This window comes from Myodes glareolus, chromosome 15 (assembly GCF_982192425.1).
Source record: "Myodes glareolus chromosome 15, mMyoGla1.1, whole genome shotgun sequence".
Taxonomy (NCBI): Eukaryota; Metazoa; Chordata; class Mammalia; order Rodentia; family Cricetidae; genus Myodes; species Myodes glareolus.
The window spans coordinates 16,240,254-16,252,625 of NC_142040.1; the positions used below are offsets into that span (position 1 = coordinate 16,240,254).

Sequence of the window (12,372 nt, forward strand, 5' to 3'; positions counted from 1 at the left end):
TGTACTTGTAGTTGGAGGTTGTACTTGAAATCCTCACAATGAGAGCCTTGTTTGTAGATGTTCATTTTCAAGAAGCAGGAAGAAAGAAGTGACCCACCTCTGTGAGTGCAGCTGTTTTGAAGACTATATATCACCTTCTCATGAAAAGTGAGACTTAAGAAGACAACACCTTTCAAATTTGGTACACCACTTTATAAGGAGTGACCTTCATTGTCATCATCACTCCATGTGTGTGGCCATAGACTATGTATTTTGATGTGTTGTTGTAACTACTTGAATATATAAAACAATACAAAATGAAAAACAGCAAAACAAAACTTTTCTTTAAAAGGGATAATCCAATAAATAAAAATAAAAAATAAAAATGGGACACAGGCCTACACAGAGAACTCTCAACAGACAAATCTCAAATGAAAGAAAGGCACTTAAGGAAATGCTCAACATCCTTAGCCATCAGAGAAATGCAAATCAAAACAACTCTGAGATTTCATCTTACACCTACCATAGTGGCCAAGATCAAAGCACTGATGACAGTTCATGCTGGAGAAGATATGGAGTAAGCCTAACACTCCTCCATTGTTGGTGGGAGTGCAAACTTGCACAGCTGCTTTGGAAATCAGTATGGCGATTTCTCAGAAAGTTAGGAAACAATCTACTTGAAGACTCAGCAATACTGCCATTGGGTATATACACAAAGAATACTAAATCATACCATAAGGAAATGTGCTCAACCATGTTCTTAGCAGCACTATTTGTAATAGTCAGAACCTGGAAACTACCTAGATGTCCCTCAACCAAAGAATGGCTAAGCAAAATGTGGTAAATTTGCACAATGGAGTATTACACAGCAGTCAAAACTAATGACATCTTGAAATTTGCATGCAAATGGATGAATCTAGGGAAAAAAAAACATTAGTGAGGTAACCCAGACCCTGAAAGACAAATATAATATGTACTCACTCATAAGTGGCTTCTAGACATAAAGTAAAGAAAAAAAAAAAACAACCACTTTCCACAACCCCAGAGAAACTAGACAACAAAGAGGACCCTAAGAGAGACACGTGAATCTACTTAGAAAGGAGAAAAAGACAAGAACTCCTGAGTAAATAGGAAGGTGAGAGCCACTGGAGAAGGAAAAAGGTGAGGAAGCAGAAGGGAGGGGAGCAAAGAAAAATGTATCGGTCAATAAAAACAATAAAAAGGGATGTATTTAGTAGTCTACATTGTGCAGAAAAACGTTAAAATCTTGGCATGCTTCTTAGTATCATATCATAAATTACTAGAAAAGCAGAAGTAGTCAAGGAATAAGAAAGAAAGCACAATTTTTATCCTATTGTCTCTCATTGGCTATCTTATGCAGAGTGGGTTCAGGCTCTGTGGTTTAGAATTTGCCATATATTTTAGAAATAATCCTTTAAAATTGATGTGTCATTTCACAAGTTGGAGAGGTCTTTTGTAAAGCACATGCCACAGCATGAATGGACTTTCAGAGTTAAATTATACTCGGGCAAAGAAGTAGAGTTGTGATTGAGAAGAATGAGTTTACAACTCTGAACAATACTGTTCCACCAGGGACTGTTTTAAGCATGAAAGTACACAGTCAATAAGTGCATCTTCTTTCCCTTGGCAAGATAACTATTTAAGCACGTGTTACCTTCCTTACAAACACAACATAAAAAGCATTGTTTTTGTGGTTGATGTTTTACTATGATACACATGATCCTTCCCTAGCAGTCATTTAGTGTTATTTTTCAATTTTTTTTTTCATAGCTTCCATCCTTGACTTCACTTCAAGCACCAGAAAGATGGTGGAAGTTGAGGTTCCTAGGACTTGAGGAAGAAAATGAAGAGGAGGTCTCATGGTTGTTCCCTTTCAGCGTCTAATCCAGTAGACTGAATGCTTTCTTCAGTTGCTCTGTGCATGTATGTGTTTCTGTCCTCCCATCCCCCTCCCTAACAGAGATTGGGGAGGGCACAGAATCCTCTGTTTCATTTTGGTGCTTGGTACTGCAAGAATTGAATCTACAGTAAGCAATCATTCTAACCGAAAACAGAGGAGAAAGCACAATTGTAAGCCAGAGGCTGTATTTTTGGTCCAATCACTTTCAGTGCAAAATAAGCCCATTTATTTTAGTTTTGGTGGGGAGCAGCGAAATTTGATCCACCTGAGTGATGTGTCAAGAATCTGCTCTCCCCTCTGTTTCTCTGCCATGTCTCCACACTCGTCTCATTTTTCCATGTGAAACAGATGTCCTGCTTATAGGGTTCCTACTTGATTTTTTTCCCCCTTTTCCACTGGGAGCAGATGAGCCCGCAACCTTCCTCGCCAGTCCTGAGCTTACTGATTTGCATACAGAACAACCAAGCAGCTGCCTGCCCTGCCTGATCAGGGTCTGGCTCCTTCTGAGGAATAGAAACACTTCTTTCAGCAGGGTTGGATTTCACCCTTCTTGAGACTTCAAGAGCCACTTTGTGAAATCTCTTAACTTCTTTTTCTGGCAGTCCTGAAGTTCGGAGGACTCCTTTGCAGGGTTAACTATAAAACAAACCCTGCAATCAACACTTTTTTTTTTTTTTTGAGACATCATTTGCTTTCCCCTAACCCTAGAGTTTCCATCATCTGTAAAGAAGACTCAAGCAATATAGGAACTTAGCAGACAGTGGCAGGTACCAGGGTGTGGCTGCCGCTGTCTCCCTTTCTCTTCCAGTAGAAGGAGCCACCTTCCAAGTAGGGGGGCAGGGGGGATTGAGATTGGAGCAGGCAATAAGAAGAGGGAGGGCAGGGGGGCGGACGCCGGGGGAGCCCAAAGCAGGCTCAGCCTGCCAGGCTCAGTCTCACACGCGCGCCCGCGCGCCGCCACTGTTTGTACACAGTGCGCTCTTGGCCTGAGGCTCGCTCCCCTCCAGCTTACGCTTCATTGTTCTCCAAGTCAGAAGCCCCGCAGCCGCGGCGGCCGCGACAGCAGCGTAAGCCGGAGTCATTGCTGGCTGCTTCGCCCGCGGTGCGCGCCCCAAAGTCGGAGAGCCGGGAACACAGGGAGCCCTCGCTCCGCCCGCAGCGCCTCGACCAGGACCCACCCGCAGCGCCCACTGAGCTCCAGTCGCTCTCCAGCGCATCCACCTCCGCGCACCCCAGTGCAGAAAAAGTGGGGGGGGGACGACACCCTTTCTCCCGGGGCCATCACTCTTATTCGCCCTTTCGCAAGAATTTGAGCAAGCGCTGCGGGAAGAAGACGTCCTCTTGAATCTCTGACAGGGGCGGGGTCTACTGCTATCCTGCAGGGCCACCTAGCCTACAGTGCCCTCCAGTACGACCCGGACCTTTCCGGGTCACGTCAGAAATCATGAAGCGCCTGGTAGCTGTCTGGCTTCTGGTTGGACTCAGCCTCGGTGTGCCCCAGTTCGGCAAAGGTGAGGTGATTGGGCAGGGGTCGCTGGATGCGGGACGGGCGGGAAGCGCCTTTTGGAAATGCCGCTCAAGCGACCACAGTGGGTCTTCAGTGCGTGCTTGGAGTGGGGAGCGCCACGGTGGAGGCGACGCACCCTGGATACCCAGAGAAAGTGCTAGCAAAGTCCGAGTGGAGTGCCCTGGGCTGAGTCTGGGAAGAGGGTGTGATCTAAAAAACAAGATTGAAGGGTGGGAGGGGGCGATTCATCCTGGGTTTCCTTTGCCACTGATTTCTCTGCAGGACCCTGGTTAGCAAGTGTGACTATTGCTGGTCGACGACAGTGAGTAGGGCTGTGATAAGACCTGGCAGAATCAAGTGTGTCAAGTGTGCGGGGCCACCATCCAGTTGGTGCTCAAACAGCTAGGATAACCGCAGGGCGGTAGTCTGGTTGCAGTGCTCTGGCGCAGGGCGGGGGCTAAGGGGGTCTGCCAGCCTGGACCAGATACTGAGAGTTTGTGCTGCCAGTGAGATCTAGAAAGGTCTGCTCACTCACTGGCTTCCTGTCTCCCTCTTCCTGCTCCTGGGCGCGTGACATCAATTACAACAACTCAACAACTCCCCTCTTTTCTAACCCCCAGGGGGCCTGAGCATTACGGTGTACTCCCTTCTATAACTCTTGGTAACAGACAGCAGTGAGGTGCCAACCAACATTCATGTGGCCCTAGCCCCGGAGCCGAAAAGTTGTTCAGGCTGGTCTGCCTATGCCTTTTATGGCTAGACATACACGAAATTTCCTATTTCCTATTTCGTGTAAATAGGAAACAGCAAATAAAATAAAACAACATTAAAAAAATACAGGACTTCAGTGAGTCTCCTGCTGAGTTGTCTCGGTGACTTTCAGGTCCCCTGAGACATTAAGCTTTGTAAATACAAAATCTCATCAGAACCCTACCAGCAGGAACTGACTTGGAGCCAGGAACCCACAGAGAGAGGAGAGGGGTTCCCAGATATAGGGTGTCTGTGCCTCTCTGTGTTCACGTTGACAGGCGGCCCTTCTGAGAGATCTGTATGTAAGAGAGTCCTCCACAGACAGCCTTAAGTGGAGAGCTGCTTACACTACAAGGATTTAAAAAGCTGTGGCTCTAGAAGTATTCGGGATAAAAAAAAAATGCGTTGACTCGAATTCCTTTGAGATTAGACTAGGCATTGCATGGATATTGTACTACACCTATGCACCACCGATGTGCCCTAAGCTTTTAGGGAATTGTGCTCCAGAAATCTGTTATGGGCCAAAAGCCCTCTTAGCCATCAGGACTCAGCGGGTGACTAATTCAGGTCTTTTTACTTCCCTACAATGTGATGGTTCCCTGCCCCCTGGGTGTAGGAGTGAGTGTGAGATCTCTCTTTGCTTCTGTTTTCCAAAAGACCCAGATAGTTACTTCTTAGAGGCAGCCACTCCAGTGAAGGTTAGTGTATGGAAACTATTCTGGAGTAGGTCGACAAGTCTCCAGTGGTAAGGAAAAGAAAAGGCTCCCAAAGCTGCTATTTTTCCTTTCTTTTATTTCTTGTCTGGATTCCTTCTGCACTTTGATGCCTGAGCTGTAAGGGAACTGGGAAAGCTGAAAGCACTCCCCTCTCCTCCTTATATCCCCGCCTCCATTCCCACCCCAAACACACACACACACACACACACACACACACACATACACACACAAACACACATACACACACTTACAAGCACCTCCAGGGTGCCTCTGCCCCTATCTGACCCACATCAAAGATGACAAGAATGCTAGAGGACCTAATGAGTGACTGTGTTTGTCAGATGACTTTTAGTTGCAAGAGCTGTGCTGAGGTCTTGAAGATGCCCAACTCACGGAGGGCACATAAACATGCTACCAGTCAAGTGGACCATGGAGGTACTGCCTGGGCTTTCCAATTTGGTCCTCTAGACAAAGCTCCCGAAACCTATTCCCTACGTTCTTCAGCAGACTTGTCCTTTGTAAGCCACCCTATGGGTGGAGGAGGAACACTTCTGGGAAAGAAACAATCGTTTTGCCTTAGCTCTTTCTGTTAAACGTGTCCCTCTCTAATTTTTTTTTTTCCAGACCTCTGCAGAAGGCAGAGATGAGCTTGCCTGGTGGTTCAAACAATTAAACTTTTGGAAAACTTACTGAAGCTAGTGTTAGCACTGAATTTTATTCCTCTTTTTCTTACCCATCCCCCATCTTGTATCTCTAATTTAACGAATGTCTTATAGAAATTAGTGTTTTTCCTTTGTGTGGATTCCAGTTTACAGGCATTCATGCCTGGAACTTGATAATGGTAGGTAACTCCTCTTATTAGTCTTTAGTTTAAAATTAAACCAATGGATCAGTCAGATTGAATATTTTATTAACTCCTAAATTATTCATTATTGTGTATTGCTTTAAAAAAATCCAATAACATGCATACAGTTGCAGCAAGCACGTGACATCTTATGCAATCTGTCCCTGTGCCTGCAGCTTGTGCCTGGAGTATTTAAGCCAACGGCACAATCTAAAAATTTCTAGATATGCCCTAAATGCTATGAATCATAGGCGTTTGCGTTTCCATCTTTTAATCAATGGTGATCTTAGTTATTTCTACATAGGAAGAAATTAATACCTGAAGAATCTCACTCCGGATGACACTAGACTTCTGTGATTAAGATAGAGACGTTTAAGCTGAAATAACAGGTTTCTGTGGGATTTTATTGGGTCTTCATCACCTAATTTGCATGGCCATTAACTTTATACTTTAAGAAATAAGTGCTCATATCATATTCAAGGTGAAACATTTTAAATTAATTTTAAAATATTATAATGAAGGTAAGAGTTAAGTGAACATACTGTGCTGTGACAGTTTGAAACCTATGTCTGGGCTGTGCCAGGCAATGCCATGATATAATAGAGCTTCGTCTTTGGTGCTAAGAAAGTTCTTTATTTCTTAAATGTTTCATTACATTTCAAATCTATTTTGTCTAGAAATATGTATGATTTGGGAAAAATATATACAATAAAAATGGGGAAATGAAATGAAACAGCTTGTTCTTTCCTTGATCTTAAAGTTAAAAAGATTTCCCCCAATAAGCAGATGTAGTGCTTTTCTGAACATGTCCTTAAATTAAAATGCTTATATTTTCATTAAATATCTTAAAATGAATGTCTTTATAACATTAGAATCTAGTGGATTCAATGAATATTTTAATAAAGTTAATGAATGTTTCTAGCTTACAATTTTTTACTAATCATTAAAATCTAGTAATATACAGAATTAAAATATACCTGATTATAAAAAAAAAGAACATGGCTACTAAACACCACCACAAAGTATGCTTAATGGGTTTTTGTGCCCAAATTACTCCAAACTCTTACTTCCTCCCCAGTTATTGTGATAACATTGTTAATTGGGTAATTTATTTTGAGATGTTTTAGCTTTTAAATGGGTGCTAATAATAGTATTAACAGTATATGCAATCACTTGTGTACATTCTATAGGGCTTTGGGGAGTTTTCTAAACCATAAGAAAGTGGCGCTGGTATTGTTTACTGCACACACTTGCAGGTGCTATAGCTTTGAGTGTGATTTATGGTATAACAGTTTTATCATATCCTTGCCAATATAGGCTTCTGAGCTCAGTTCAAGCCAGAAATTAATTGTGAGTAGGGGGTTTCATGGGAAGATTTGAAAGGAGCAAAGGAAATGGGAAGGATGTGGTTACAACTTTCAAAAACATAATCTCATCTCAAAAACAAAAACAAATAAATAAATTAAAAGGGTAAAATGTGAAAAATATGTAACATTGCAGGCATACAATTTGTACTAGAAACTTCTATCATAGCTATCAATTTGCTCTTTTTATTAGCTAACTAGTTTGAAATTTGGCACATTTCTTTAAAGTTATAAAAGCAGTCATGCTATTATTATTGAGATTTTAGCTGTGATTTTAGGAAGAAGTCCAGCGTATTTCTTCCTGTCCTGGGCCTTTTCACAGCCTGTGCAATGATGGGGATACCTCCCTAATCAAAGTAAATGCATTTCTGAACAAATTCAAAGGAAGGTCATTGTGAAGTGGGAGTAATAATTAAAAGGTTTTGAGTAGTTACTATGGATGCTAAAAAATCGCCACTTAATGGTATATATATATATATATATATATATATATATATATATATATATAATAAGTGGTTGGTTCCATAGTTGTGGAAGAGAAAAAATTGAAATCGACTGTGCCCTCACCAGCAGGTGTCAGAATAATCAATGCAGATATTTTTTAAAGACCTTTGAAAGAAGCAAAAGAAGTAAATAAAAAGTATTAGTCTGCAAATCTACCTAAAATACTTTGTACTGTCTATGAAACAAATAATATTTCTCATCAGTTCTTGAGAAAGACAGAAAGAGGAAATTGTCAGGACTGATCCCACTACCTGTAGAATTTTAACGTAGAGACACAGGTGCCACAAACAAAAATCTTACACTTTGGAGAACCCATTACTTTCTCAAGGTGTTTGTTTGTGCCTGCCAAGGAAATAGACATAGAATGTGGATGGACTTGTGACCAAACAATTGTTCCTGGAATTTCTAGCATGATTTCTAAGTCTCTTCTTCATGCCTACTCTAAGTTTCGTATATATACTTTCTGTTCTGCTATACCGATTTACATGTATTTACACATTCATCCATCTTTGTACACATCTGTTATGTGTAAAATCTTGAGTCCCTCTCAAGTGATGCCTTTGCAGAGCTTGCAATTCTTTAACTAATACAAATAATATGGCCAAAGGGGACTAAATACAGGAAGATTAGTCATTGTCTTTATACCTTTCAGGCAGTTATTAATACAAATAATATGGATATTATATAGCAATGTCTATAAGATACTCAAAATTATTTTTAATTTATATTTATCAAACTTTTGTCCATTTTCATCTGTTGATATATCCTTTAAATCTGTATTACATATTCACTATTATATTATTGCTATTAGTTGTGACAAATTTTATGTGGCCAATAACATGCCAGATCTATTTTCAGTGGCATTATTTCTGTGTTAACATTTCCTAAAGTCAGAAAGAATATACTCAATTCTGTCTCTCCCATTTTACTTTTTTCTTCTCCCTCCCACTTCTTTGGTGGGCTGTAACTAGGAAACAACATTCAGGATAAAATCAATTTGACCTTTCTTCATCATTATTAAAAGACTGTAAAGTTACAAAACACTATGATTTTGTCATTTTTATTTTTGGAAGAAGAAAAATGAAAATGAGAGAACAGTGCCCTCTTTCTCAATCTCTGAGATTTAGAACAGTGACAATCAATTAGTATCTGAATGGAAGAACAACTCAAGGGTTTTATTGCTCACTTTGATCACAAAGTCTTGCCTAAAACTATCAACTGGGCAGTTAACCATGTGTGCCTAACAGTGCAGAAGTCGCTAGCTCTCAGCTTCATCCATGGAGCACATAGTTGAGAACATAGAGGAAAGAATGAGAAACTCTTGACCACATAGCATAGAATTCACGTTTGGGATTTAGATTAGATATTCTATTTTTAAAATATGTTTACCTTGACTTTGAAATTCCTTGACTGACTTTTCTGCAACCATTTGTGGGTGTAAAAGCGTTGACGTATTTACACACACACACACACACACACACACACACACACACACACATATATATATGATAAAAATATTTTCTTCAACATGTTTAAGAAATCTACTTTATTGTGAAGGAGTTAGACATCTGAGAAATGTACTTGTTAGGTAACTTCTTTTCTCACTATTCTATAGAAAATGGTTTTTTTTTTTTTGTAAATTTTTACCTAGAATAATTAAATGAAGTTGATAGAAAACAATTTTGCTTTACAGAAAAATAGTCTGTTTCATAATTCAAATAAGGTGGCTTGAAATTTTGGGGCTCCATTTCTGAAGACAATGTACTACGGTCATCCGTTTAAACATGTGCTGATACAGAGGTAGTGACAGTGTTGGTTGTCTAGCAGAGATGCCTGTGCATCAGTAAACACAGAGATTTAACTAGAAGAGTGTCACCAAAGGCTCTGACACTCTACAGCATTTCAGGATGAGGTTGTTACTATGCTGACAGACACACTTCCTCTACTTCTTCTTCTCTCTGAAACCATTCTGTATCCAAGTGAATGATCACTTATTTATTCATAAGTAGGAAGGCCATGCTTTCCTCTCCTGTTACATGAGATGTGCTTAGGTTGGAGGCAATCTTTAAATGGGATTAGGTTGCTGTACAGCCCTTAAGGTTTCTGCTTCGTATTTGACAAAGTGGTTTATTTTTAGAATGAAAAATAATCCCTTAAATCCCTTCCTCCACTGAGCTCACGATGACTGTTTAGATTTTGCTCGTACTGGAGATTATGAGGTCAGCCATAGTAAAATGGTTTCCTGACATTTGAGCAAGAAAATCCCAAATAGTCAAGTGGAAATATTAGATTGAAGAATATTTTTTAAAAACAAATGAATCAATTCCTTTTGTTATAATAGTAATGTTTCTGGTTTGAGTGCATCTGTCAGTTATAAACATGTGACATATTTGACTTATTATTATTATTATTATTATTATTTTAAATTCATATATTTTATTTTATGTTCATGTATATATTTTCTTCATGTGTGTATTCACATTATGTGTGTGTTTGGAGACCACAGCAGCCAAGAGTGGTTGTGAGTTCCCTTAGACTGATTTACCGTGAGCTACCACATGGATTCTAGGAACTAGCCTGAATCCTATGCAACGACAGCATGGGCACTTACCTGCCAAGACATCTCTCCAGCCTTGTAAGTGCACATTTTAAATAGCACGCTCTCTCTCTCTCTCTCTCTCTCTCTCTCTCTCTACACACACACACACACACACACACACACACACACACACACACGTCAAAGACAGTTTCTGAAAATCTATAATTGCATGTTCGTCGTTCTGTGTAACCACTTCTTACAATCCGTGTTTAGAATGAATCTCCTTTAAAGTACTTTTTAACTCTTCTGGAAGAGAGAGAACTGATTTAGAAAGGATGCTGTTAATAACAGACAGGATATAAGGGGCTTTTATGCTTGTTTGTCTTCAATTCAGAGAAATGTGATTACAAAACAAAAGATTCCTTTATTAGACACAAGTTCTGGTGCTCTTTGTATCTGCAATTTTCCAAAAAAGCTAAGATTTTCCAGTCATAATCCTACTTTTTATCCTTCTATCTTTTTATATGAAGACTGCCACCATGACAGCTTGAGCATCATTATAATCAAGTCAACAAGAGTCTTACTGAGAGAGTTTTGTGAAGTAGGGTAAATAAGTCTAAGAGAGGCATTCTACACATTGCACTGTTAGAGACACCAGTTATGGTTCTCCTAACTCAACCAAGAAAGTACTGCTTATTTGACAAATGAATAATAAAATAAATATAAAGATAACTTCCATGATCACATAGGACTAAGTCATCTTTAAATTAGAAAGTAAAGTAAAGCATCTAGAAAGTAGAACAAATAATATATACGGGCATGAGAAAGGAATGAACATAGGTATGAGCACAAAGTATGGAAAAGGATATAAATTTTTTTTATATTTCCAATTCTGACACAGATATTTTCATTGTTAGTGGCCAGTTGAATAAAATATACTTAATGTTGTAAATCTAAAATTTTAATGTGAAGCTTTATAGCTTCCATTTTGATAGCAATTATAGTTATATATACAGTCATTAAGTTATACAGAATTTGGATCTGATTAATTTGGGTGTTTGAAGTTTTATTTCCTTGCAATTGTCTTATAATAAAGTTTATTTGAAAATTTCACAAATGATCTAGATCAAATCTACACTGTTCCCTGTAACTACCAAATGACGTTGTATGGCAATAAGTTATACACTGCATATCATATAGATATATTCCAATTGTATTATTTAATAAACACATATATCCTATCCAACAACCAGTCAAGATATAATTATTTTAGAAAATGAAATTTTTACATGGAGAATTATTTAAAATATTGAATAATTTTAAAAGAAAATTTTAATAAGTTAAAATTTAAAAAGAAAAGTATAAAGTCTTCCTCTTTTGTAGAAATGAACTAAATTTTTCTTTAGACAAAAAGAGTTACTAATGTGTCCTTTAGTCCAAATTGTTATTAATGGTACTGAGGATGGCAGCAGAAAAGGAACCCTTGGTAAATGGTTTGCAACACAGAGTTTTGGCCAAATCTTGCCATTCAGTTTAATCCTAGCATGATTTTTATGATTGTATTCTAGAACTCTGCCACTCCTCTGTTTGAATTCAGTTTTATTGAACACAATGTATAGTGATTCAATTTTTCTGGGAATTTCAATTACATAACATGGTGCAAAGTGATGTTGAAAGACAGCACAGTTCCTATTTTTGCCACTTTAATGAAAATATTTAACTTACCATAAACATATATATGGCAAATCTATATCTAAAGCACCCTCATTTAATTTTGTTTCTATTTAACCTAATAAAAAACCAAATGACCAAGTCTTGTGGCACATCCTGCAGTCCATACATTGAGGAGGACGCAGGAGTATCACAAATTCAAGGCTACACAGCGTAACATTGTCTTTAATGAATAGAGCTGAAGAAATTCTCATTAGTTAAGAGCATTTACCCCAAAAGACAAAATGTCCCTCACCCATTTAGTGGCTCATACATTCTGTAACTCCAGTTCCAGGGATCCTACACCATCTTAAGGTTTCTACAGACAATACCTGGGCATAATTTATTTTGTTTGTTTATTAAAAACAACAGCAACAAAACAACCTAAAGCCTAAGGAAGATTAGAAGCATGCCAAGGCTCCGAGTTCTTTCCACAGCATTATAAAAACAAAGTCAAAGACAACTTGAGATCTCGTAGCTCCAAGGACCTGCCCCTCACAGAACAGGGAGAGCTTGTGATTGACTCCAGCTGCCCACA

At 39.0% G+C, this 12,372-nt stretch overlaps 1 protein-coding gene across 2 annotated transcripts in view; it reads left to right on the forward strand.

The window, feature by feature from the left end:
• The first annotated feature begins 2,837 nt into the window (after positions 1–2,837).
• The window catches only part of Edil3 (EGF like and discoidin domains 3), a 445,087-nt gene continuing 435,552 nt past the window's right edge, over positions 2,838–12,372 (forward strand). Inside the window, exon 1 of one of the 2 annotated variants that reach the window (XM_048455865.3) lies at positions 2,838–3,411. In XM_048455865.3, coding sequence (XP_048311822.1) covers positions 3,345–3,411 — 67 coding nt within the window. In that variant the 5' untranslated portion in view covers positions 2,838–3,344. The remainder of the gene's footprint in view (positions 3,412–12,372) is intronic. The other variant, XM_048455864.3, reaches the window with a different exon arrangement.